Source organism: Diabrotica virgifera, chromosome 10 (genome assembly GCF_917563875.1).
Source record: "Diabrotica virgifera virgifera chromosome 10, PGI_DIABVI_V3a".
In the NCBI taxonomy this organism is placed as follows: Eukaryota; Metazoa; Arthropoda; class Insecta; order Coleoptera; family Chrysomelidae; genus Diabrotica; species Diabrotica virgifera.
The window spans coordinates 117,453,835-117,481,710 of NC_065452.1; the positions used below are offsets into that span (position 1 = coordinate 117,453,835).

Sequence of the window (27,876 nt, forward strand, 5' to 3'; positions counted from 1 at the left end):
TCTTTGCTCGTCCACTTTGAACGCGGCCTAACGCCTTAAAGGGGATGAACTATTTCTTATGTTCGTTGATCTGTCGCCGGCATTTGATACAATAAACAGAGAAATACTGTGGAAAATACTGGAAAATTATAATATACCAAAAAGATGATAAAAGTGATAAAATCTATATACACTCACAGGCACAAAATTCCGCCACCCAAAATTTTTTATTAAGTTTGACGATTTATAACTTTATTATTTGAAATCCGATTTTCAAAATTTTTGCAGCAATTTGTAGGTACATGTTTTGTTGTCATTTGTTATTATTCCGGTAACAAACATTTTTTGCTTAGATAGCATTATACGGGAGTGAATGGAAGCGTTGTATTTTCTCCTAACTTAAAAAAATTCTGTGGAAAAATTGGAGGGCTGATTTTGTCACATACTCCTTTTGTATTATCCTGGAGTTATCCCTAAAGCGGCAGTTTCACATAGCAGTTCACTGTTATCACAGCGACTGTTAGGTAGGCGTGGTTTGACTGTCACCTTTTCTTCGTTGTGAATCATATCACTTCGATCACAGTAGATTGCTACAAGAATTACTGCGATAAGTAGAAATAATTCTAGTTTTGCTATCGCGGTAACTTATTTAACAAATAAAAATGGCGAAATCCGTAAAACACGTTAACTTCTCGGACGAACAAATAATGTTTTTATTAATTTAAGAGAAAGGATACAATTGCAAAAATTGCGGAAAAGGTGGGTATAGATGAAGAAACCATAAAAAAGTAGATAGCATCCATAAGAGCAACGTATCTACTAGAAAAAAAGAAAACTCATAGCCAACGAACAGCAATGAGCACAGATGATATTTACTGTCCAACAGTGCCATGGTTTTAATAAATATAGCTATTTGTATAACAAGGAAAGAGTGCTACTTTTCCTCCCGAGAATGAAGTTTACTGCCCGACGCGTAGCGGAGGGCAGTAATCATTCAAGGAAGGAAAAGGCACGTTACTCCCATTTTATACATATGGTTTTTCCACCTCCCTCAATTAACAAGTCATTTTTTCATTTTTAAATCATTTATTTATGTAACTAACTAACAAAATTTATTAGAGAACTAAAACTAACAAGCAGGTACAACAGTATAACTGTCAAGTGTCAAATATAAGTCAAATTATTACTGCAAACATTGTTAAATCAAAATAACAACTTACTGTTGTTAACCATTCTGCAAAATACAGGGTGTTTTATAAATAAACGTTAAAATGTATATATACTTCATCATCATGGCATCTACACTCCTAGCGGAGTGACTGCCGCCCTCTTTTAATGGCGTCAATAAGTTATATTTCTTCTTCTTCTTCTCGTTGTCCTTATACCCTATAAGAGCGTCGGATTTTGGTATCACCTATCGATCTTTTACCCATTTCTTCCACGCCTTCCGGTCTCCTGCCATTTCCTTCATCTGTTGCACTGTTTTCCCTCTTGTTTATCAATAATAACAATATCTTTTTTTACTGTATATTCGTTTCGCCACCGATGGTACTTTTTTTCAATAGTATTTTTTCCACCTACCTCTACCGAAAGTATACTTTTCCGGACCTGATTTTAGGGAGCAAAGTCGTACTTTGCCTCCCTAGGGAGGAAAAGTAAAAGTGACGTCATGGTATTTCAGTCATGAAATATAACTTATTGACGCCCTGTACAATATCTATTTTCTATTACGTAAGTATCGTTTAATTTTAACGTTTATTTACACGTTTATTTACATTCTAACGTTTATTTATAAAACACCCTGTATTTTGCAGAATGGTAAAAAACAGTAAATTGTTATTTTGATTTAACAATGTTTACATTAATAATTTAACTTATATTAGACAGTTGACAGTTATATTGTACCTACTTGTTAGTTTTAGTTCTAATAAATTTTGTTGGCATTGTTGGTTAGTTACATAAATAAATTAAGTAAAAATGAAAAAATGACTTGTTATTTGAGGAAGGTGGACAAACCATATGTATAACATGGGAGTAAAGTGCCTTTTCCCCCTTTGAATGATTACTGCCCTCCGCTACGCGTCGGGCAGTAAACTTCATTCTCGGGAGGAAAAGTAGCACTTTCCTTCCTTGTTATACAAATAGCTATTTCTTCAATAGTAATTAAGTAGTTACACCATCTACAACTTTTTTTTTATTCGGCGCCATTTTTAAAAACTGACTGTCCCATTTGGACAAAGAGTAGAGAATCAGTAGGTAGCAGTAAAACCCATCGCAGTAGATATATCCCCACCGCTAAAACTGCTGCGATAACAGTGAACTGCTATGTGAAACTGCCGCTTAAGATTTTGTTTTTTGAATTATCCGAATATCTCTTTTCTTGTAAAATGTGTAAATAAAAACATTGCTTTGAAGGTTAATTTAATTAAAAATATCAAACGCACTAAAATTAACAACACAAAACAAAATTAACAACAAAACAAAACAATTCAGTGACAAAATCATGAAAGTTTATCCCCACAATGAAACTGACGTGTATGGATTAGGTGACTAGCGTCATCTGGCAATTGAAAGGTAAAGTTTTCAATCCTAATAGCAACATTAATAATATTGAAAAATATTAAAATATTACTAAAAGATTTTTAAATTGAAAACTTATTGCTCCATTTCCCTGGTAACACCTCCAAGGCTCTCAATATTATTAATGTTGCTATTAGGATTGAAAACTTTACCTTTCAATTGCCAGATGACGCTAGTCACCTAATCCATACACGTCAGTTGCAATGTGGGGATAAACTTTCATGATTTGGTCACTTCGAGCAGAGAGCAGCAGGCCTACGCCTTTCCGATGATGACTACAATAAGAGTCGAAAATCGTCGATTCAGAGTGCTGGATGGCGCTCCCTGTTCTAAGTGAAAAATAAGATTGTTTTGCCTTCGCATTGCAACTGAATAAAAATGGTATACTTTTTATTTTATTTTTATATTAGTATTACTCCTCTAGAGTAACTAGGTCCATTTTCCGTTGGAACTTTACCAAGCTGCAGACGGGGGTTGTGAATTGCAACTTTTTAGAATTCCATACCTTTGTCTTCACTGCACCATCCATCTGGATTGGAAATTTTAGAAGCCTTGGAGGTGTTACCAGGGAAATTTTGTTTTATTTATTTATTCGCATTAACTACTAAGAGTTATTAGCGACATAAGTTACATTACATTATTTTACAAAATATTTTTTTTCATTACAATTATAACAGATGAAATAGACCTACATTCTTCAAAAAGTTTATAACATTTACCGCATTACAGTTTTCTTTTAAAATAGAGAGGTTAGTCACAAGGTTATGGTTAGTTCTTATGTTGTTGTGTTTGTTACACTTCGTTAGTATGTGATACACAGTTAGGTCTTTATTACAGAACTCACACTTAGGAGGATTGACTCTATTAAAAAGGTAAGAATGAGTTATCTTGTATGACCCAGACGTAACCTGTCAATTTTTACTTGGTTCACACGACTTATATTTAGTTGTTTCCACGGTTTCACACTCGGTTTTATTGTTTTAAGTTTCGCTGCAGTCATATTCCACTTGTTTTGCCACATACACATTATTTTATTTTTAATTACCTCTTTCATATCACTCGCTATCACTTCGCGCACTATTGTTGCTTCGGTGCTGATTGTTGCTTCTTTAGCATAGAAATCTGCTTTTTCATTTCCGCATATGCCTACGTGTGATGGAACCCATAATAACTTGATTTCTAATTGGCGAAGAAAGAATAGTTCTGATTTTATTAAGCTGGCAATTGGATGTTTAGAGTGTAACTGTTGGATGGTGTGGATGGAACTTAGAGAGTCTGTAATTATTATTACCTTGGAGTGATGAGTCGATTTTGCAAATATTACTGCTTCCAAGATGGCATACAGTTCGGCTGTAAGGATGCTGTTAAACGAAGATAATTGAAAAGTTTTAGCAGAATTAGGAGATACTACTGATGCTCCAAGATGTTGATCGCTTTTTGAGGCGTCGGTATATATAGGAAGATAATCGTGATGTTGGTTCATTATCTCAAGAAAAGCTTGTTTAATGCGATTATGGTTTATTTCATTTTTGTTGTAGTCGGTTAGGTCAGTATTGATTTAAAATGAGGGAATTGTCCAGGGAGGAGGTGTTTTAGTATTTGATGCAAAGAAATCTGGTAGTTGTATCTCAAGGTTATTTGTATATTGTCTAATTCTTTCGTAAAACGGTTGATCTTGTCTCTTATTCAAGTATGTATTAGGGAAACGGCTGGTTTTGATGTTATAGTTGACTGGATTATTGTCATTTGCAAGAGCAGCTGACGCATACGATAAGCTTAAGTACATTCTTCTATATTCTAAAGGTGGTTCTCCCGTTAGACATTGAAGGCTTTCGACGGGAGATGTTCGGAAAGCCCCCGTGGCAATTCGTAATGCACTGCTTTGTATTGTATCTAGTTGCTGTAATAAAGATTTATTAGCAGAAGAATAAACAATAGAACCATAATCAATTTTAGACCTGATTAGACATTTGTATAAATACATGAGGCTAGAGGAGTCAGCTCCCCAATTATGAGCGGCGATGGCTCTTAATAAATTTATACGGTTTTGACATGTTTTTTTCAGGTTTACAATGTGGTCTCCCCAGGTTAGTTTTTTATCGAAACTCATACCTAGGAAGCGAATGCTATTCGTAAATTCTAACAATTGCCCTTGGAGGTATAATGATGGGTTTATTTGCATATCGACTGGTCCAACGAAGACTGTAGTAACTCATTTTTTATGTAATTGAGATAATTATAAAAATGTATTTACACTGTTACCAAAATTCATTAATCTATTAAATGGATGTTTTTATAGCATTAAGTGATACTTTTAATAATGATCTTACAAGGGTAAAACAGATTTAAGACAGAAATGGTCATAAGTGACTTTTGAATGAGTTACTATAGTTTTCGATGGAGATATTTTTAAAGTAATAAATACCAGAATTATTTGTTTCTTAACTTTATTTATATAAAATGCTACATTTTGAAGAAGCTACTGATATAATTTGCAGTTTTATATTTTAATTCAATTTTCCTCATCCGACTCTTCTTCGCTCTCAACTGAATCAACTTCGAGCTCGACTTTAGGAGGTACATAACTCTTTGAATTAAGATTTTTATAAAATCCATGGTACATTGTGGGTATTTTGCCGGTATTACACAGCCACAGTAATGCTTTTAGCTTTTTTTCTTCAATTGGTAATGGTGCATCATACAGTTTCGGTGGAAATTTGATAGTAGTGGAAGGCCGTCCTCTGCATTTTCGATTTAATTTTATGTCACAACCTCTAAAACCATCATCGAATTCGTATTTAAACATTATAGAATTTTGGTGTTCATGCGAAAATTTTATTTCTCGTATTTTGCTAACTTTTATTGATTTCTTTTCGTTGTCAAGTTTCCAATTCTCGGTATCAGTCAGTTTTTTAAAATTAAAAAAATTATCTTGGGACATTTCCGTAACATCATAAACTCTTCCTGTAGTTTTAGCCATTCTAATTAATGTAACCCACTGTTCTGGCACATATACAACCGATTGCCTTTTCTTTGCATTTTCGATAACAGCATGCATACTGTCACCCTCGTTCTGAGTGTGGCCTTTTTCCAGAAATCTGTGAACAATATCAATATGAAAATGAGCAGCAGCAAAAGCAAATATCGAAAACACAAAACGATTCTTATTTTGTCCCCCACAGTTGTCTGAGTAGAATATTATCGTTTTAACACTTTGTTGTGCCTTGAGATCTAAAAATTTCCAGAGGCAACTGGCAATTTCATTAGGACCTCTTTTAGCCACCTGCTCGTGCCATACATAGCAGTAACCCTGATTATTTCCAACATCATAAACTGTAAAGTTATATGTAGAGTATTTGCTTTTGTAGTAAAAATCACTTACGTTAGACAAAGGGGTAGCTAAAACCTTTTGAAGGTCAAAGCAAGCCACACACAAGCTCTTATCATCTAGTGCAAGCTGTTTGTCTATGTCTTTTAAGTTTCTGATAACTTCTTTGTTTTTCATATGGGACTCATATTGTTGCAATTTTGCTTTTTCAGCATCACTAGCCATATTAAAAACAGAACAAACAGTACACTGGTCCTTTTTTGGTTTAAAGAACCCAATATTGAACTGTTCATTGAAAATATCTCTATACTGGCGTGACGTGGCAGCTGTAGTGATGTTATTTTTTTTGCAATGCTCGTTGTACAATCGGTACATTTTCTGGATAGTTAGCCCTTCTTCAAGGTACATCTTCATCGTATTCTTACGGGTATAATGGGAAGGTACTACAGGAAACTGATTTATGTGATTTTTTACGTTGTCTATAAGTTTTGGTGATAGTTTATGTGGTCTGTTAGTGTGCTTTCCACGTTTATCTTCCTCTAATGATCCACCATCTTTCAGTTTCCTTAATGCTGTAGTGATCCAAGTTTCTGAAACGTTAAGGGTTTCCAAAAACATAGTTTTGCAAACACGTTGTTTTTCATTGCGAATGTAGAAGTAATATTCTCGAGAATAATTTCTTCGAGACCGTTGTTCTGCAGTAATAGTTACTTGTTTTTTGGCAACCTGTCTCACATGACGAGCAATAAAATCCCACTTTCTCGTATGATCTTTTAACTTCCAAAATTCATTGAAACAAAGGTCTCTATCTTCTTTAGCTATTTTGGTAGCACATTTTAGTCTACATGTGTTTGCGCATGGTGCACCCATCTGTCTTCCTTTAATTTGAATACCTTTTCGATTTTCATGTTCAAGTCCCAGGTTTAGACTTGTTTTAGATTTTTCATCCGCCCACTCACTAACGTCTCTAATTATTTTCCTACTTACTCTCTCTATATTGCCTCTGCTTCTTCTCTTTCTATTTGTGGTTGCTTCAGTTATATTCTTATTAGGTTCAATTATTAATTCAGGGATGTTTTTGTCTTCTGTCGGAATGTAATCTGGGTCAGTATCAGAGTCTGCATGAAATGGTTCTCATCGCTTTCATTCTCAATTATTTCATTTTCATTCCTATTGGCTTCATTCTCTTCTAAGCTTACTAAAATTAAACAAAAATGAGGTAAATGCCTACGTAATATTTTTTCATGCGGAATTTAAACCAACCTGTCGGAATGTAATCTGGGTCAGTATCAGAGTCTGCATGAAATGGTTCCTCATCGCTTTCATTCTCAATTATTTCATTTTCATTCCTATTGGCTTCATTCTCTTCTACGCTTACTAAAATTAAACAAAAATGAGGTAAATGCCTACGTAATATTTTTTCATGCGGAATTTAAACCAACCTGTCGGAATGTAATCTGGGTCAGTATCAGAGTCTGCATGAAATGGTTCCTCATCGCTTTCATTCTCAATTATTTCATTTTCATTCCTATTGGCTTCATTCTCTTCTAAGCTTACTAAAATTAAACAAAAATGAGGTAAATGCCTACGTAATATTTTTTCATGCGGAATTTAAACCAACCTGTAAAACATTCAGGATTAATATCAGTCTCGTGGTCACCAGGATCCTCATTCGCCTTTTTGTATTTGCTTTCTTCTACAATACTTTCAGCAATATGTTTACCTTAAAAAATAAGTAGGTTTTTACTTTGCTGTTATTATTTTAAATAAAGTTTATTATAAATTTACCTTCAAAAGAACGATAAGAAATATCCGTTTCAGTGTTTTTATACGCTTTCTCAGCTAATTCCAATATTAACTCACTTCTGGAACACATTATGGCAATTATAACAAAACTTAACTTTTGAACATAACCTTAAACTAACGCAGAATACCGTAGTAACTCATGTTACGATACCTATGCTATCGCCTCAGATAACAACGAAGACTATTGTAACTCAAGATACGATGATTTTCTACGGTTGTTTTTCATAAATCGGAGATACTATAAAACTCTTACACGTAATATTGGTTGCATAACTACGTTTACTGAGATACGATTCTTTCATGGGGAAGATATCATTATGTTTTATTGTTTTGCGCTCTTAACTCAAAAAGTGGAAAATTTGAGTTACTACAGTCTTCGTTGGACCAGTCGATATGCTTCTTCGAAAAAAACACACATTTTGTTTTAGATGTACAAAATTTCAATCCAGGTTCCACTTGTGGAGCTTTTCTATAATGTTGCGTCGCCAGATAGTCGTATGCTTTTGTTATATCTATAAATACTGCAATACATTCCTGTTGGTTTGCAAAAGCTTCATGAATTTCTGACTCTAGATCAATCAAGTTGTCAGCTGTAAACCTATTTTGACGAAAACCACTCTGTTCACGAATAAGTTTATTGTGATGTTCTAGGTACCATAGTAATCTTCTGTTTACCATTTTTTCTAACACTTTGCACATAACATTTGTTAATGATATTGGTCTATACGATTCTGGTATAGTTCTGTCATTGTCAGGTTTTAGTAACGGAATAATTATGGCTTCACGCCAACTTGAAGGAAATACGTTTTTAGACCATATATGATTATATATTTGTAGTAAAAACTCTTTTTCACACTCAGGTAAATTCTGAAGAAAAGTAATGGGTATGTTGTCAGGGCCTGGTGTCGACTTCTTAAATTCTTTAAGTACGTCATCTAACTCTGTTTTTGTAAAGAGGTTATTTATCGAGTTGTGTGTATAATCATCATAATCCATCAATTCTTTTTCTTTGGTGTATTTTATTTCCAGAAAGGCATCACTATAGTTTTTGTCATCTGAATTATTTTCATATTGGTTTGCTAATATTTCCGTAATTTCTGCTGTATTTGTTATTATTTTTCCATTTTGTGTTAGGAATGGGATTCTGGGAGTATATTTCCTTCCTGATACTTTTCTGACACATTGCCAGACAAAAGATGTTGGTGTTGAACTATTTATTGAACTAACAAACTTTTTCCACGATTCTTTTCTACTATTTTTCATAATATATCTAGCTTCTGCTCTAAGTTTTTTGTAATTTATCAGATTGTCGTTTGACTTATTTCTTTTGAACCTATTGAAGGCGGATTTGTACGCTTTTACAGCTTGTTTACATTTTTCATTCCACCATGGAAGTGGGATATGTTTATTGTTTGTATTTATTACTCCAATGTGTTCTTTGGCTACGTCAATTAACGTAGAACAGAAAGAATGTACTGTTTCATTTATGTCTGTAATTTCCTTTTTTCCTATAAATTTTATTTTTTGTTCTATTGAAGTTTGAAAGCTATTCCAGTTGGCATTTTTGGTGTTCCATTTTGGAATACTAATTAAAGTATCGGTTTTTTTATAGGGCGATGAAAAAGATATTTTTAAAGGGAAATGATCACTACCAAATAAATGAGGGATTACATCCCAGATAAATGTTGAAGATAAGATTGGCTCGCATAGAGTAAGATCAAGGACTGAAGTGTTTCCTGTATGGATATCCATTCTAGTTGCTCTACCGTCATTCAATATGTTTAAGTTTTCGAGTTCGACTAACTTTTCTATCACCTTACCTCTAACGTTAGTACTTGTTAATCCCCATATTTGATTATGACTATTAAAGTCCCCCAATATTAAACGTGGAGTAGGAATTTCGTTCAATACAAGAGTCAAGTCATCATCTATATTTTTATCGGGCGAAATATAAACACAAGACACATAAACTTTTTGGGGAATAAGTATTTCTACTACAACTACTTCAAAATTCCTCGTGTTTATCTGTATTTCTTTAGCTTTGTAATTTTCATGTACATATACTGCTACACCTCCTATAGCTTTAAGTGGGTTATGTCTATTTCTATAGACACATTGATAATTTTTGAAGTTGTGCGCGTGTCGATTTTTAAAATTAGTTTCCTGTAGACATAGGATAGATGGTTTTATTTCTGACATTAGTGTTTGTAATAATTCGAAGTTGTTGTAAAATCCATTAATGTTCCATTGCAGGATAGTGTCAATATGCGTCATTTTATTCTTGTGAGGATTCTATTGACGATGTATCTGAGTATTCTTCTGTTTCTTGTTGTATTGCTAGTTCAGATAAATTTAGCTGTGACATCATTGTCTTTCTTACTCTTGTACTTAAACTTTTCATACGTTTACTGTGATAATATGGGTGCATGTTTGACAACATTTTCAAAAATTGAGATGTATTTTCTGTATATGTTTTGGATATGCTTAAAGGCTCTTTTGACCCCAGCGCATTTTCGAAAAAGTCTACGACTTGATTTAATGTTAGTGGTTGACTTTCATCTTGAAAGATTTTTTCGGTGGGTTTAATTAATTCTAAGAAATTAGTTTTTGTTTAGACGATTTCTTGATTTTTTTGGTTACAGGTTTTATCGGTAAAGTAAACACATCTTCTATTTGCGATAGATTTGGGGGAGTAGTTATCTCGGAAGCCGTTTTTTTGGAATGTGTTTTTCCCATGTTATCTTATAGCTTTTCTGTGGATATGGTGTCATGTATGTGGGTAGGGATATTTTCAGGATTTATGTTAACTGTAAGTTTTACATTTTCGGAAGGTTTAGAGCTGTCAGGGACTTCTGAAGGTAATGGACTTGGTTGATTTTCTTTTGGTTCGGATTGAGTGTGTGAAGTAATTTGTTCTTGAGAAGTAGATTGTGTGTCGTTATGTATGATTGTAGTGCGATTTGGACAGTTAATAGAGGTATGATTATGTTGATTACAAATATAGCATGCTTGACTTTCGTGTGATAGGAATGTACGATAAGGGGTGTTTTCATAAGTGATAACAATAGATGTAGGAACAACATTTTCGACAGGAGAAATGTACATGATACGCCTAAAACTTAAAACGTGCTTAAGACTGGGGTGTTGTGTTCCTATTTTTAGACAAGTTATGGGAGAAGCTAATTTTAAACCTAATTTGGTAAGTTCCTCTTCTATCAACTGATCTGGTATTGATGGGTACACGTGAGACAGTAATAGCCTTTCGTTGGGTGTGATTAATCTGCGGATGGGAAGTTTTTCGTCGTTGATTTTTATTATACCATTGCATTTGACCAAAAATTTGCTTACGCAATCTTCACTGGATAGGTATACACATATTCTGTTATTTGTAATTCTGGAAGCGAATATGATGTCTTCCGGTTTGACGATGGATCCAGTTGCTATAAGGTAGTCTTCCAAATTGATTCCATTTATTGATGTTACGACTACGGCTTGTTTCTTTGATGGGTATGATGATTTTTTTGTTGACTGGCAATAGATGAGTAAGACTTTGTTTGATATGAGGTAGGTTGAGATATAGGACTTTCAGCTTCAGTCATTGTTAAATAAAAATTTCACCATTTCTGACAAAAACTGAGGCCGACCCTGTCTTTATCAACCAGTTTGGTGATAAGGGACCGGTAGCTTCGATCAGATTTCGACAAAACGAGAAACGTCAGAAATAATACTCTTGAGTATTATTTCAAAAATATTATCGAAAACATAGTACTTACTCAGGAAATTTTTATTAACACTAAGATGGGTACTTTACAACTCTATTACAGATATAGAATATTTTAATTATTGTTAGTTTATATATATACAAACAACTAGTTTATTAGGGTTGCAGTCAGAAGGTTGGCCAGGATGTTAAAGAAACACTCTTTTGACTTTTTGTCTGAGCTTTCGGAATGGTTTTATTCCTTTTTCAAGACTTAGTCGTTGAGATTATTTAAAAGCTTTATGATCCTCAACAATACTAACACAAACATAGAATACAGAAAATAATGGACAAAATACATTCTAAAATTTGGTAAGGATGGTAAATTTTTATATTTATTCTATGACATCTTTTGATGGTGTTTGTTTATATCGACAGTCACTAATATCCAGTATTTCTTATATATATATATATATATATATATATATATATATATATATATATATCTATATATATATATATATGTATATATATATATATATATATATATATATATATATATATACAAATAGTATCTTAATTGACTTATTAGGAAATACGAATTTCACTATTTTTGGGTATAGAAGTCAAACTGGGGCCTTAAAATACACTATTATCCAATAATCAAGCTTTCGGAAACGTTTATTTCCTTTCTCAAGAATTTCTACAATGCAATAAGATAAAATTTATAACATATGTATGAAAGAACAAAAAATATTAATGAGTAACTTACCAGAATTTAGATTATAAAAGAATGTTGATTACAATACATAATAATAAAAATATCACTACTAAAACGGCTGTTTAACATTTCAAAAAACATAAAAACAATAAAAATTCTTCAGAAAACATTTAAAAAAGATTGCTTAATTTTGAAGTTTTGATCTAATTTTGATGGCCTTAAAGTACACTATTATCCAATATTCAAGCTTTCGGAAACGTTTATTTCCTTTCTCAAGAATTTCTACAATGCAATAAGATAAAATTTATAACATATGTATGAAAGAACAAAAAATATTAATGAGTAACTTACCAGAATTTAGATTATAAAAGAATGTTGATTAGAATACATAATAATAAAAATATCACTACTAAAACGGCTGTTTAACATTTCAAAAACATAAAAACAATAAAAATTCTTCAGAAAACATTTAAAAAAGATTGCTTAATTTTGAAGTTTTGATCTAATTTTGATTGACTTTTTAAAAATTTATTTATAAATCCCAAATACATGGCTGACAAAGACTAAATGTAACTATGGTTATAGTGTATAGGTAGCTACAAGGAATTGAAATACATTTTTATAACAAAAATAAGGAAATGTTTAAAAGCAAAAAAGTTAATTTTAAATATTGGTAATATTAATTAATTTTGTTAACATTTATTGCCAAATTAAAAAGTGTAGGAAATTAGAAAAAAAATCTTTATGATCTAATATAACTATGACTATTTTTCAAAAGAAAGAATGTAATTATAAATTTTGCTAAAATTGTTAATTTCAGATTTTTTGTTCATTGTGTTTGAACCTTTGCTGATATGAACCATCTAAAGAAAAGTACGTTTATGTTTGTTGTTTTCAATGTCTAATATTTTTGGATCATGAAAATTCATAATGTGGTCATTTTGAATAACATGTTCTGCTGGGGATGGCCCGTTTCGGCGCCGGCGATTCGGCGCCAGCGATTCGGCGTCGGCGTTTCGGCGCCTGCCGGTTCGGCGCCCGCCGATTCGGCGCCCGCCGATTCGGCGCCGGCTGATTCGGCGACAGATACTTTGGCAAAGTGAGAGAGAAAAAAAATAGTTGTTAATGTATGATAGTCTGAAATTTTCTTTAACAAAAAATGTAGAGTCAGGAGAACAATTTTCGACATTTTAATTTTAGAAGATGTAAAATAATACCCGAAAGTTAGGTTTGGACCGAAGGGTTAGGTCTTCCTCCTTTGAAAATTGTACTGTATAATATATAATATATATAATATATTAATTTTTTAATTAATTATGTGCAATTAAATAGCTTACATTTACAAAAGTTGGAAAAAATAACATTTAATATATTTTTTTAGTGTGGTATAGATATAAATCAAGAGCCTCTTAAATTTCTAAAAAAGTAACGTAGGTATAATCTGGCGCCAAAACAGCCGACGCCGAATCGGCCGGCGCCGAATCGGCCGGCGCCGAACCGGCCGGCGCCGAACCGGCCGAAGCCGAATCGGCGGCGCCGAACCGGCCGCGCCGAACCGGCGGCGCCGAATAGTACTAGACCCGTTCTGCTAAGGCACATGATGGTTTAAGAATTTTACAATCACTTTTATGAGATGTGAGGCGACTAGATAAATTTCTACCAGTTTGACCAATATAAACTAAATCGCAGTTTGTACAAGATATGGAGTATATAACATTGCATTGTTCTACAGTGTTAAATTTTTGTTTAGTTTTAGTGTAAAATGAATACAAGGTTTTTATATTTTTAGTTGCTATCTTTACTCTTTTTTTTTTACTCTTTTAACGAATTTAATGTTAAGGAATGTTAAGGTGAACCGTTGGGAATACCTAGGACAGTAAGGTAGCAGATTAGGTTAGATTTTAAATGCTAGTTACTCATAGGATTAGGTGCATTGTTACTTAAAAAAATGTTAAAAACATGTCAACCAATTATACCGATTCAGATAATTTAATACTTATTTAATCTAAATTGTTTTAAACTTTTTGGTAATATTGTCTAATATTAATTATAAAACTATAATTTTCAGGATTGTTGTGAAGCTTGCCAAGCCGGTATCGACGCTTCAAGAGCTAAAGACCCTTGTTCTGGCTTAGGCCTTGGCGCACCTTACGATGATGCCTTTAATCAATGTTGTGAAGATTACTCAAAAGTTACATCTAGTACTGCCAGTACTTTGTCTACAAGTACCACCACCACAGCGAAACCCTTTTTAGACAATTTTGATAGTGATTCTGGATGTAAGATTTTCTTTTTAAAATATATATTACAAAATAGAAATACTGAGTACTTATCGTCGGCCTAATGTGAAAATGGCCAAAATACATGATTTTACAGGAGAGGCAAAAAACGAATTGTGCATAATTCCACTTGTAGGTATACAACTAAATATAATGTGAAAATTGCACACAAGTCCCTAAACTATTATCAAATGTTTAATTATCAAACAATATATTGTGCCATTTTAACCTGTACCCTGTAGGTACTCACCCGTTGAAAATGAAAAGACTTTTTATTGTATAAACATCACAAAAGCACCAATACGTTTGAACGGTTTGGCCAATAACGAGAGCGGGCTAGTGGGACTTGTGCAGATTTCATATGGTTTTCAACATTAACGGACTTATGCAGATTTCATCTTCGCAATTTTAGCAAAATCTAGTTAACTAAATTAGAAGAAAACAGAGCCGTACATAGCTTTTGGATGCTAACAAATGCTATCAAAAGTCTAAAATTGAATATTTTGGACTTATGCATTTTTCATATTAGGCCGACGTTATGCGTATGTATGTGTTTACACATATTCATACACAGCTTATTTCTTTTATCTGTAATTCAACAAATTTAAGAAATTCATATTTAATATAAACACTTTGAATATGTTCCAAGATACACCTTTAAGAAAACGTTTAATAAGGATAACATATATTTGATCGATCATACCTTTTAGGGTTGTAGTAGAAGTGTAAATATCCCCACCTTAATTCTATCATTTCAAAGACTTCTTTTTAACAATTTTTTAATAACATATAAGTGATCATAAAATAATATTAGGTTTGTTCTAGCATCAGTTTCAAACGGTTTGAAACGATCAGCGAATAGTCGACCAGCGCGAGTAGAGCGGATAGCACTGGTGACTGTATTATGTTCTCTCACTACTGACCAAATGTTTGCTGACGGTTTCTGACTAGTTTGACTGTTTGCTAGAACAAACCTATTATTTTGGGGATATAAGGTAAGAAAAAGGGTTTTGAAGATCTGTCTCCGACCTATTTTCTTGCCACTTTGCTTATATGTAGTTAGTTTCATCACCACCAAGATTATTTATTCTAACTTCTTTCCTGACGTTTTTCCCAGTATATCAATATCAGTATCTCTAATGATACTGGACATCTTTCTACACCACCACATTTAAAATATGGTCATGGTCCTCCATCACATATCAAATGACTACATATTATTATTTGTTTAATATGTTCTCGTTTTACTATCCAGTTATTTATTTCATATTATAATTTTGAAAATACCAATACCCGAATACCTTCATTCTTAGTTCCAATGTTACAGAGAATTGTTCTAAAGCAAACTGATTTCTCGTAGTTTTTCTGTAAATGTAATGAACTTTCTTATTTCAAATGGAACACCCTGTATATTTTTTGCATTTTGTAGCCCTTAAAAAATACAGATTATTTTTCATATATGTAATACTCTCTATACCTAAATCCCATAATTTCGGGGTTATTACTACATTTACTATCTTCGCTGAAGTTAAATATTACATTTAGATGGATATGACTAGGGAGCGGATTTATATGCGAGCAATTTTTATGAAATATGCGCATACATATGCAGTAAAAATTACGAAATATGCGCAAGATATGCACAAAAATTTTAAAAAATGCAAATTTTGAGAAACCAAATATTTATCTACAATAAAATGAATGTATCGATTTTTCACTATCTTCTTGATTTCTTTTATGGTATCGTTGTAAATTTCTGGTACGTAATTTTTTTCAATGAACTTTCATCGGGGACCCTTTTCTTACAATATATTTCCTAAAAACCTTTAATCATAGGATTTTCCAGTTTTTTTAAATCCGACTTAAATTTATATTGTTCATTGGATGAAGTCATCAACGACTGTCTACCGTCAATGGGTAACTGATCAAAACTATTTTCGATTTGCCCATCTTCTTGCATTTTGACTTATGTAGTTCTTTCCCGACGTGTGGCATACTTTTTCAAACTGTTTAAACTTAAAATGTTGAGAAATCAGACAAATATTACTTATTAAAGAAAAAAGAGGAAGTAAGCAATCTTAAACTCACCATTCTATTACATGCTTTGCAGAATAATTTCCATTGGTGTAAAGAAGCTGGAGATAGATTCTGATCTGGGAATAAACCAGGCTAGAATCTTTCGGCATATTGCACTATTTACAAACAAAAGTACTTTCAAACAAAAACTAAACATTCGCGTTGACTGACTAAAGGTGACTAATTGTACTGATTTACGGGATCTGACTTAAATCATATTTTAATTCCATATGTAAATATTCTCTTAACAATAGGGTATTTAACGTCCTACAATCATTTTATGCCAGCGTACTAGAGGCACATTGTGGGAAAATGCGGTGTTACATTATGCGTTTTGACCGGATGCGGTGAAAACGCATCCGTTTCCAACGTAACCGGACCTATCTGTCACAGTATGCATTTAGTCTGGTGCAGTGTGTAAGCGCGTGACAATGTCTCAAAACGCATCCGTTTCCAACGCAACCGGACCGACTTATCAGACTATGCGTTTTGACTTGATGTGGTGGAAACGCATCCAGTCAAAACGCATAATGTGGCATAGCACTAAAGATCAGGAGTTTTTTAAGAAAAACCGAAAAGGTAGTGAATGAGCTGACTTCAGATAGTTCTCGAAAAAATATGACAGCATGTGCGGGGGAATATTTTGTGTCGAATTAAAAAATTTAAAAATTTTTTCGTTTGGACAAAAATGTTTTCAAAAAAGGCACATAATATGCAAGTTTCTTTAAAAATATGCAAAATTTGGCAAAGTTCTCAAATATGCGAAATATGCAAACAATATGCATTTAGCATAAAATCCGCTCCCTAGATATGACTGTTATTACAATAACAACTTTGACGTTTCAATACAAATAAAAATTCGATTAATATTGTTGGTGTTTATTTAAAATCACAATGAATCGTATTTCTGAAAAAGAACGAATTGAGATTGTTTGATTATATACTTGTTTAATATAAATAATCTTTAATAATTATATCCTCTAAAGGTCTACTGTCAATAGATTCAAAAGTTTAACGAAATTGGTGCAGTAAAAGGTTTATCCAAATCATAGCACAGAAAACCTACAGCAGCTGAAAACACATTCATGGTAGAGGTATGTTAATATTTGAGTAGTAGAAAAATTAGGAATTTTAGAAAACAAGTAAAGGCGATTATAGCAGATTCTCAAAATGTCGTCCGTTTACTTCAATACAAGAAGCCATGCGATTTTTAAAACATTGCAATACATTTTGCAACATCCCTGACTGCTCAATTCTTCTTATCTCTGTGGTAATCCTATCTTTTAGTTCCTGATTATTGGCAGGTTTTGTTTTATAAATGATGGTTTTTAAGAGACCTCACAGGAAATAGTCATGTCGAGTGATCGCGGGGACCTTTCGATAAAACCACGTCTTCTAATACATCTTCTGAGAAACACATTATTTAGGTATTTCCTCATCACACACGCATAGCGAGTTGGAGCACCTTGTTGCAGCCAAATATTTTCGTTTAGGATATTTTTATGTGTAATGTGGTTTGCCTACTTCCATCATGGACAAACATCACCTGACTGCATTTTAATACAGCTACTCTAAACACACAACTATAACATCAAGTTTAATTTTACTTTAATTAATGATTTATCACAGTGCAGTTATGGTCGTTATTGTTTTCAATTTTAACAACCTTTACACCAGTGGCTACACAACTGATAAGTAAATTTTTCAACTTCCAGTGGAACTGTCTTTTCTGTCAAATCATCATTCAGTATTTCCGCTATCAGTCGCCAGTTGCCATCATCTATTCAATATTTGATCAACTCGATTTGGGCTTAAATGGTACCATGAGCAGAATACATGAGATATTTTGTGCATCCATGTTCAATTTCACGTTTATAATCTATGTTCCGATGACGGATCAAGTTTAAAGGGTTTTTACCCGAATATTTTTGTATTTTGGTGGTTAGCATGTTAGCATCTGTGAGTATAACCTATAACTTTTTAAAACCGTAGTCAATATTTCAAAAACTTCGCGTTAACTTATCAGGTTATACTTATTTTTTTTAGGTCAGCACTGATGATGATCTGTTATCAGATCGAAAACTAATTCTGTGATGTAGCTCTTTTTAGGGATTTTAATAAATATACCTTTTATAAAGGATTTTACTTGTTTTTTACGTTTCCATTAATTAAAAAGGTGTCCTCATCGTAAAACATAACATTACTTAAAAAATTTTGATCATTATCGAAACCATCATCTGACAACTCTTGAACCAATTTAATTTTGTATGGATAGAATTTATTTTCACGGAAAATTTTCGTTATTAATATTTGCGAAGTATCAAGTTCGCTGGCTATTTGTCTAGTATTTAAGTCTGGATCGTCTTCAAACAGGATACAAACATCTAAAGATTTGGTTTCAGTTGATGCAGTTTTTCTGCGCCCTGATTTGGATAAATCTTTTACGGAACCAGTTTCGTTAAACTTTTTTAATAATTTACTGACAGTATCTTTTTTAATAATTATCTATCTAATTAATCTATCTAACTTTTTTAATAATTTACTGACAGTAGATATTGTTACGGGATTTCGGTTAGGATATAAATTATTAAAGATATTACTAATCAAATTTGTATTTGTATTGAAACGTTAAAGTTGTTATTGTAATAACAGTCATAGCCATCTAAATGTACCTATTATTTTAGGCGAAGATAACATAAATGTAGTAATTACTTTGAAATTATGGCATTTAGGTATGGGGAACATTATATGAAAAATAATCAGTATTTCTTAAGGACTTCACAATGCAAAAAATATACACTGTGTTCGATTTGAAATAAGAAAGTTCATTAGATTTTCAGAAAAGTGGAAGATCTGACAACAATGTAAACACCACCACAATATCGGCTGCCTCACAAAACCCATAAATAATAAAATTTATAAAAATCGTACAAGCCGTTTCCGAGATAATTGAGGCTTTCCATACATAAAACTCACTCTGTATAACAAAATTGCATTTGAGCCGAAGATTATTTATATAAATATTATCATTGTAGCCATTGAAAATATATGTGACTCCGATGTGTGTGCTCAGATATGTAAACCAGTTGGAGATTCTTACAAATGTGACTGCTTTAAAGGCTTTATTTTAATGGAAGATGGTGTATCATGTAAACCTGAGAAGCGCGTTCTTAAAAAAGGAGGAAGGTACGTCTAAGTTTAATAAACTTTTTGGTTTTTAAACAATAGATTTTTGTAGATGTGAACTATTCAATCCCTGTGACCACGATTGTATAGATACAGGCACGGCAATTAAATGCTCATGTAGGGAAGGATATCAGTTATCGGAAGATAATAGGACTTGCAAAGGTAAGATACTCTATAAACTTATTTTTGACGCATAACAACAAAGACATTAGAAATAGATAAAACTTTTTTTTTTTTTTATTTAGAAATAACCGCATTAACCACGAAGGTCATCAGCGGGGTAACGAGAATACAACTAATAAGTTTACAAAAGTATGAAATTGTGTACAATTAAATCTTACTTGCTAGGTTACATTTATTAAGGAATTGAAAAAGAGGTTTACAGTCGGTTTGCAGGTTAAGAATGTCTTTCATATTGTTTGAATAACCAGATATAGATTGTTTGTAAGCGGCAAATTCATCACATTCTGTTAGCACATGTTTTACTGATAATGGTATATTACACCTTCTGCATTTTGGTGCTTCGGTATGGGTAATGAGATGCTCATGAGTAAGTTTACAGTGTCCTAACCGAAGACGAGATAAGATGACTTGGTTCGATTTGTTCATTGTATGTGGATTCCATGGGCCAGTATCTTCTTTAACGTCTCTTAACTTGCTCGTAGATGTTTTCCATTTTTCATTCCATAAATTGAGAGTCATTGATTTTAGTAATTGTTTTGTATCTGCGGCTGGAATTGATTGTTCTGCCAATGATGGTAATTGCGCAGCTGTGTAAGCCCAACGATCAGCGTTTTCATTTCCCTCGATTCCAGAATGAGAGGGAACCCATAGAAAAACTATTTTTGAGTCTGTTTGATGCAGACTGTGCAATATTTCTTTGATTAATATGACTATAGGATTTTTCGTGAAGGTTTGTTGTATGAGTCTCAGTGAATTGAGTGAGTCAGATATTATTAAGGAGTGTTTGGTTTGTGCATTGGAAATGTACTTTAACGCTTGTAATATGGCATAAAGTTCACCATTTAAGATACTGTAGGAGCTGGGAAGCTTAAATAAATATTTGGTTTCATTGTTTATGTATACTGCTGCTCCTACGCCTTGGGAAGACTTAGACGAATCAGTGAATAAGTGGGTGTAATTTTTATATTTTGCGACTATTTGTTTATAGTTTTGATATATAAGACGTGGATTGGTATCGTATTTATTATATTTCGTCAATTGGGTATTTACATGTGGGGTTTTGATAATCCATGGAGGAATGCTGTGTTCATTCATTAACCACGTTCTGGGGAAATTTGGGAGATTTAACGTTGATATATACCGGTGAATTCTAACATAAAAGGGTGGTGGAGAGGTGCTGTGTTGAAAAGTTGATTTGAAACGATTACAGAACGTGTTTTTGTGAGCAGGAATTGATGGTATTGATGCTATTCTGGAGGCATAGGATAAACTAAGAATTTGTCGTCTGAAAGATAGAGCTGGTTCGCCCAGTTCGCAGTATAGGCTTTCTACAGGCGTTGTCCTGTAAGCCCCTAGAATGATTCTTAATGCGGTGTTGTGTATAGTATCTAAGCATTTTAATATTGAAGGGCGAGCAGATGTGTATGCAATACATCCATAATCAATTTTCGATCGAATAAGGCTTCTGTATATTTTTAGCAGCATTAGACCATCAGATCCCCAAGACTTGTTTGCTAAGCATCTTAATAAATTTAAGCCCTTTTGGCAAGAAAGAGTTAGTGTTTTAATATGATTTTTCCACGACAGACGTTCGTCGAATATCATACCCAGAAAATTTATGTGTGGAGTGTAGCTTAGTTTCTGGTTGTATAGGAATATTGATGGTCGTTGCTGCTCTGGTATGTTTCTTTTTGAGAATAATATGCAATTTGTTTTGTTTGGGGAGAAATTGTACCCAGACATTATAGACCAACGTTCGAAGGATGTTATGCATTGCTGAAGGCTTTGAGCCATGGTGCTAAGACATCTTCCCTTGATAAACACGATCATGTCATCTGCATAAAGTCTGGCTACAACTGGTTTCTTTAAATCTTTTAAGACATCATTCATAGCAATTAAAAATAAAGTTGGGCTGAGAATTGATCCTTGTGGTGTGCCGTTTAATTGTTTCTTGGTTGATGATATTGTTCCAGAAATTCGGACTTGGAATTCTCTTTGAGATAAAAAATTGCGTATGAAATTTATTATATTGCCTTTCAATCCCCAGTGATGTAGTTTATTTAGGATGATTTTATGGCATGTAGAATCAAAGGCTTTATTAATGTCAAAATAAATTGCTAGACATTTATCTTTAGTAGCAAATGCTTCGTGAATATGACTTTCTAGGTCAATAATGTTATCAAGTGTGCTTCTAGATGGTCGAAACCCGGATTGTTCGGGAATTAATAATTTGTGAGTTTCCAAAAACCATATTAGTCTCTTATTGATTATTTTTTCTAGCAATTTACTCATGGAGCAGGTTAGGGAGATTGGCCTGTAAGATTCAGGCAAGAGTGAAGATTTGTTAGATTTAAGTATGGGGATGATTGTTGCTTTCTTCCAGATTAAGGGGAAGTCACTATTATTCCACATGTGATTAAAGATATTAAGCAGGATTTGTTTCGCCGTTTCTGGGAGATTTTTTAGAAAAATGGGAGGGATGTCATCGGGACCAGAAGAACTGTCTTTTAGTGATGAGAGAGATTCCTCCATTTCTTCTTTTGTCAGTGGCTTGTTTAGAGAATCAAGGTTTTCCAGCTCTTTGAATTCCCTAAGGAGAGCAATGTTATCATTGGTTATATTTCTGTTTATGGAAAGCTTATGATAATAGTCTGCGAATGCTTCACCTATTTCTTTTGTTTGGTTTATTCGTTTGCCGTCATAATCTAATGCTTTAATGACATGGTAAGTTTTGTTTCCATAAATACCTTGTATCTTCCTCCATGCCGATGATATTGTAGTGTTTCTGTTTATGCTTCCTACGAACTTCTTCCATGACTCTTTTTTACTTTTGTTGGTAATATATCTTGCTTTAGCCTTATGTTTTTTGTATTCAATTATACTTGTTTCGGTTTTCTCCCTCCTACATCTATTTAGAGCAGATTTGCTGTTTTGTATTGCTTCGGCACATTCGTCATTCCACCAAGGCACAGGTTTAAATTTCTTGATATGTTTTGTTTTTCCTATTGAAAATTCAGCGGCTTTTATGATTATTTCGTTAAGTTGAGTTACTGCCGTATTTGCGTCCTTCCACTCATTAATTTTGTATATGTTATTCTCAATGGTTTTTGAGAAAGAGCTCCAGTCGGCTTTCTTTATTTTCCATTTCTGATGGATACTATCTCCGTTTGATATTTTGTCTTTTATACTTGAATTCGTTAATTTTATGGGAAAGTGGTCACTGCCTAGTAAGTCATCCATAACTCTCCATTCAAGGTAAGGACTAATAGTTGGGCTACATAATGAAAGATCGATGCAAGAAGAATTACCAGTAGCTATATTGAATCTAGTATTGCTGCCATCATTCAGTAGACTTATGTTCATGGTGTTGAATATGTTTGATAGAGTTCGTCCCCTTCTGTCTGTTTTTTGAGAACCCCAGGAGTAATTGTGGGCATTAAAATCTCCTAGAAGAATGAAAGGAGTTGGAAGTTGATTAACTAGAGACTCCAATTCATCCTCAATTAAATAATGGTCAGGAGGAATGTATATGTTGCAGATGGTGTAATTTAGTTGTGCTTTAATTTTTACGGCTATCGCTTCTAGGTTTGTATTTATTCTAATTTGTGTTGCTTGTAGATTCTTTGAGATGTAAATGGCTACGCCGCCACTTGCAACTTGTACATTTCGGTTTTTAACGAATTTATTGTATCCCCTCATTTTGTGGACATTTTCGTCTCGGAAGTGAGTTTCTTGTAGACACAATATGTCCAGAGAATGGAGGGCTATGATATGCTGTAGCATATTTAAACGGCTATAGTACCCATTCAAGTTCCACTGGAGTAATGACTCGAATGTATTTATTGGGTATCTTGAGATGTATTTGAGATATCAGATTGGGTATCACTTAAATCTTGGGATTGCTTTAGTAGTTTTTTTTTAGCCTTGTGACACGAGTTTTTAGTTTCTTAGTGTTTGCGTGAGGATGAATTTCTTCTAACATATGTATTAGTTTTGGAATATCTTCTGTGAAGTCTTCAGCAAAGCTAAGAACATCCCTCGATCCGTATGTATTTTCTAGGAGCTGTTTAAGCTGATGGCTGTTGATTATGAAGGGAGGAGAATGGGAGTCGATATAGTTTATAATAGATTCAGTAAGTTCTATTTCTTGATCTAATGTATTAGATTTGGGTTTTTTGTTTTTCTGAACGACTGTTTGGGGAAGAGAGAAGGTAGAAGTATTGGGTGGCATTTGTTCTTCTGGAGTGGCTGGGGACATATCTTCAGCTGTTCGTTTTGTTGCGGATGAAGTTGTTGACGTAGTAGTTTTGTCCGAGGTTGGGATATTTTCAGATTGAGCAGTGTGATCTGTATTTGTTACAAGATTGGATGTGATTAAAGCAGTATTGGCAACTTTTTCACAATTTTCTACTACTGAAGAACTTTCGGGTAGAATATTATTTATTGTGTGGGAATTTAAGTCATTAGGAGATGTTTCATCCGGTTGAGATATTGACGAGATTGGAACATTATGTGTGGGTTGTGATGATTGTTGGGAATATAGGTTAATATTGCCCGAAGGGCATTGGGATGCAACTTGACCCGATAATTTGCAGGTGAAGCAGCGTTGACTGTCTAGGGCTAAAAAGATATGATATGATAGATTATCATGTGTTATTTCTAAGAATTCGGGTATGGTAATATCTGGGGAAGGAGCGATATACACCTGTCTTCTGAAGCTGAGTATGTGTTGGTATTCTGGATTTGATGCACCTATTCTAAGAAAGTTTATTGGAGAAACTAATTTTAATCCAATATTTTCCAGTAAGGTTACAAGAGTTTCGTGTGGGATCGTTGGGCTTACATTCGATAATACTAGTCTGTCTGCTGGTGAAATTAGACGTCTTGCTTTGATGACTTCATTATTGACAACAATTTGACCATGATTAGTTAAAAACTCATCAACCAGTGATTTATTGGTTAGATAAACACATATTCTGTTGTGTGAAATTCTGCTACAGAAAATGATTGTTTATTGGTTTTACCAGAGGTCCCAATTGGAGAAGATAATCTTGAAGTTTTGCTCCCTGAATGGAGCCGAAGATAAGTGCCTGGTCCTTGTTAGGATACTTGTAGATATTTTTGAGACAGTGCTTGCATAAGATGCGTTGGAGGTATTCATATTATTTAAATTATTATCTGGGTGAGTGATGGTGGATGAAGATTGGTTTGTAAATGTTGGTTGTGACATTTTATTTAAAATATTCAAATTTGCAAAGTTATTTTATTAAATATAATTATTGTCCAAAACATTTTTCCCAGGCCGACCCTGCCTTTTGTTGTTAAAAATTCTTTATTTCGCTAGGCGAGTTTTTACTAGCTAATTACTTTTCAGTCGTGTGGATCTGATATCTAACCTCAATCAGCCTAACAAAAATCGTCTGGATGCAGTTAATATTAAAAATTTACTCACAGTTGCTGTTCTTGGTATTTTATGTCACTGCACTAGTAAAACTTCAGATAAAACTTAACTTATAAAACTTAACAAATAATAAAATATTGTCCTTAGAATCAAGGCAAATATGATTGGGCGAATGACACCATAGGTTTCGCCATCAATATCCCAACCACAGATAGATAGATAGATTTAAAAAGGAGGTGGCTCTCTGGCATATTCCACTGCGACCTTTTCAGACTTATTGTGGTCCTGTAGTCCTAGATAACATTCTCTAGCCTGACCCTTTTCTAGCTCTCTAAAAAGTCTAGTAGCTTCGAGACTGAACCTTCCATGTAGCTATTTGTCGTTGGATTTTCTTCTCCTAATGCTAAGAACCTCACATTTGCCAGACTATCACACTGACATAGAATGTGTTCTGCTGTTTCTTCTTCCAGTTGACACAATCTGCTCAGGTCATCATCTGAAAATCCCATCAGCTTTAAGTGCTTATTCAGCTTACAATGCCGTGTTAGCAGACCTACTATGGCTTTGACTGTTTTCCTGTCTTTGCTTATTAAGTCTGCCGTAAATTTTGGCAAATGTTCTGTAATGAACTGTTTCTTTTTTTTTTTGGTAGCCCTGGTGAATTTCTCCACCATTCCAAAGATTTGTGAGCTACACTTTCTTGTAGCCATTGCCAACGAATGGCATTGATGAGCCTTGTTTGGCCATATTATCTGCTTTTTCATTGCCCTTATGACCCTCGTGCACCGGTACCCAGGCTACCGTAACCTTGCTAAGGTCTCCTAGTTTATTTAGGGCACACACATAATCCCATACTAAATAGCTTAGAATTGACCTCTACAGAACTGAGTGCCTTAAGCGCTCTCTGACTATTTGTGAAGATGGCAACTGAACGGAAAGTTCTTTCCTGCCTTTCTATTTCTTCCATGCAGTGATGGATTGCCGTTATTTCCACCTGGAAAACTGTGATATCTTTTGATAGACTTACCGGGAAATGTATTCCTTGATTTGCCCCTACTATGCCGGCTCCCACACCTTTCGATGTTTTTGAGCCATCAGTGTACCAGATAGCAGCAGCTTGTATGGGTTCACCTTCCTTCCAGTCTTCCCTGCCTGGTATATTAATTTTGAACTTATCGTCATATATTTCGTTGCTGTTGCATCGATTGGCTGCCCCATCACAATATCGGTTTTAGCTCCCCAGTTAGCTTTCTGTTGTCAGCACCATGCACCTGGCTTATATGTAGCTGATTATGCATTAATCTGTGCATCACTGATCTGGCTTCGCCCTGAACAAAGATATGCAGTGGTGGTAGATTCAGCAGGACTTCCAACGCTGCTGTAGGAGTTGTTTTTATGGCCCCCATAATACACAGGCATGCTAGCCTTTGTGTATTACCTAGCAGCCCTATTTCTCCCACTTGCTGCGTCTTTGTCCACCACGTCAGCGAGCCATATATTATCATGGGTATAATAACCCTTGTGTATAACCATAGAGTCATTTTGGGTTAAGCCCCCAATTCTAACCGCACATTCTTCTACATCTGTCCAAGGACATAGTAGCTTTCTGTGTGGTTTTCAGGGTGTGAGTATTCCATGTACGCCTATGATCAAAATAAACCCCAAGGTATTTTGTTTCTTTGGCAAACGAAATCTCGTTTCATCCCAGCACTGGTGGTTTTAGGCCTTGTAGTGCACACAGCCCTAATTGCATTTCTCCACACAATTATATCTTGTGTCATATCGATGTTAATCCCCTTTACCAAAATGTCCTACCTTATCGTCTCCCCCCAGGTCTTCTTTGGTCTTCCTCTCCTACTCCTTCCAGGGATTTGCACTTCAGCTATTCTTCGTATTGGGTGATTAACGTCTCGACGTTGAACATGACCAAACCATCTTAACCTATGCTGTCTCATTTTGGCATCAATTGGTGCTACACCTAGACTTCCCCTAATATACTGATTTCTACTTTTATCCTTCTTTGTCACTCCACTAATCCATCTAAACATTCTCATTTCCGCCACATGCATTCGTTGTTCCTCTTTCTTTTTCACTGCCCAACATTCAGTTCCGTACATCATAGCCGGCCTTATGGCTGTTTTATAGAATTTTCCCTTCAGCTTCATTGGAATTTTTCTGTCACACAACACACCACTCCCTTCTTTCCACTTCATCCATCCAGCCCTAATTCTACTGCATGAATCTCCATCTATTTCTCCATTACTCTGTAATACCGATCCTAGATACTTAAAACTATTGCTTTTCACAATAATTTCACCATCCAAAGATACGATTTTATTTGTAGTAACTCCATCTTTAAATGAACATTCCAAATAATCTGTTTTTGTCCTACTAAGTTTTAAACCTTTTTCCTCCAGAGCTTGTCTCTACTGTTCCAGTTTTTGTTCTAAGTCTCTTTCACTATTTCCTATTAATACTACGTCATCAGCATACATTAGGCCCCATGAAATGCTACCCTGTACTTTCGCTGTTATCTGGTTCAAAATTAATGAAAATAAATAAGGACTAAGCACCGAGCCTTGGTGCAATCCTACTTTCACCTGAAATTTATCAGTCTCTCCCACCCCTGTCCTAACA

General features: G+C 34.1%; 2 protein-coding genes across 2 annotated transcripts in view; one reads left to right on the plus strand and one right to left on the minus strand.

The window, feature by feature from the left end:
- LOC114334447 (fibulin-1) overlaps positions 1-27,876 on the plus strand; it is a 161,250-nt gene that overhangs the window by 79,197 nt on the left and 54,177 nt on the right. Inside the window, exons 4-6 of the mRNA XM_028284488.2 lie at positions 14,183-14,393; positions 19,505-19,655; positions 19,708-19,817. Coding sequence (XP_028140289.1) covers positions 14,183-14,393; positions 19,505-19,655; positions 19,708-19,817 — 472 coding nt within the window. The remainder of the gene's footprint in view (positions 1-14,182; positions 14,394-19,504; positions 19,656-19,707; positions 19,818-27,876) is intronic.
- On the minus strand, positions 7,252-7,985 carry LOC126893358 (uncharacterized). Its single transcript, XM_050663440.1, has 3 exons — positions 7,676-7,985; positions 7,509-7,610; positions 7,252-7,443 (listed from the first exon to the last, which is right to left on the minus strand). Exons 1-3 carry the CDS (start codon positions 7,761-7,763, stop codon positions 7,271-7,273), a joined length of 363 nt encoding a protein of 120 aa, XP_050519397.1. The 5' UTR covers positions 7,764-7,985; the 3' UTR covers positions 7,252-7,270.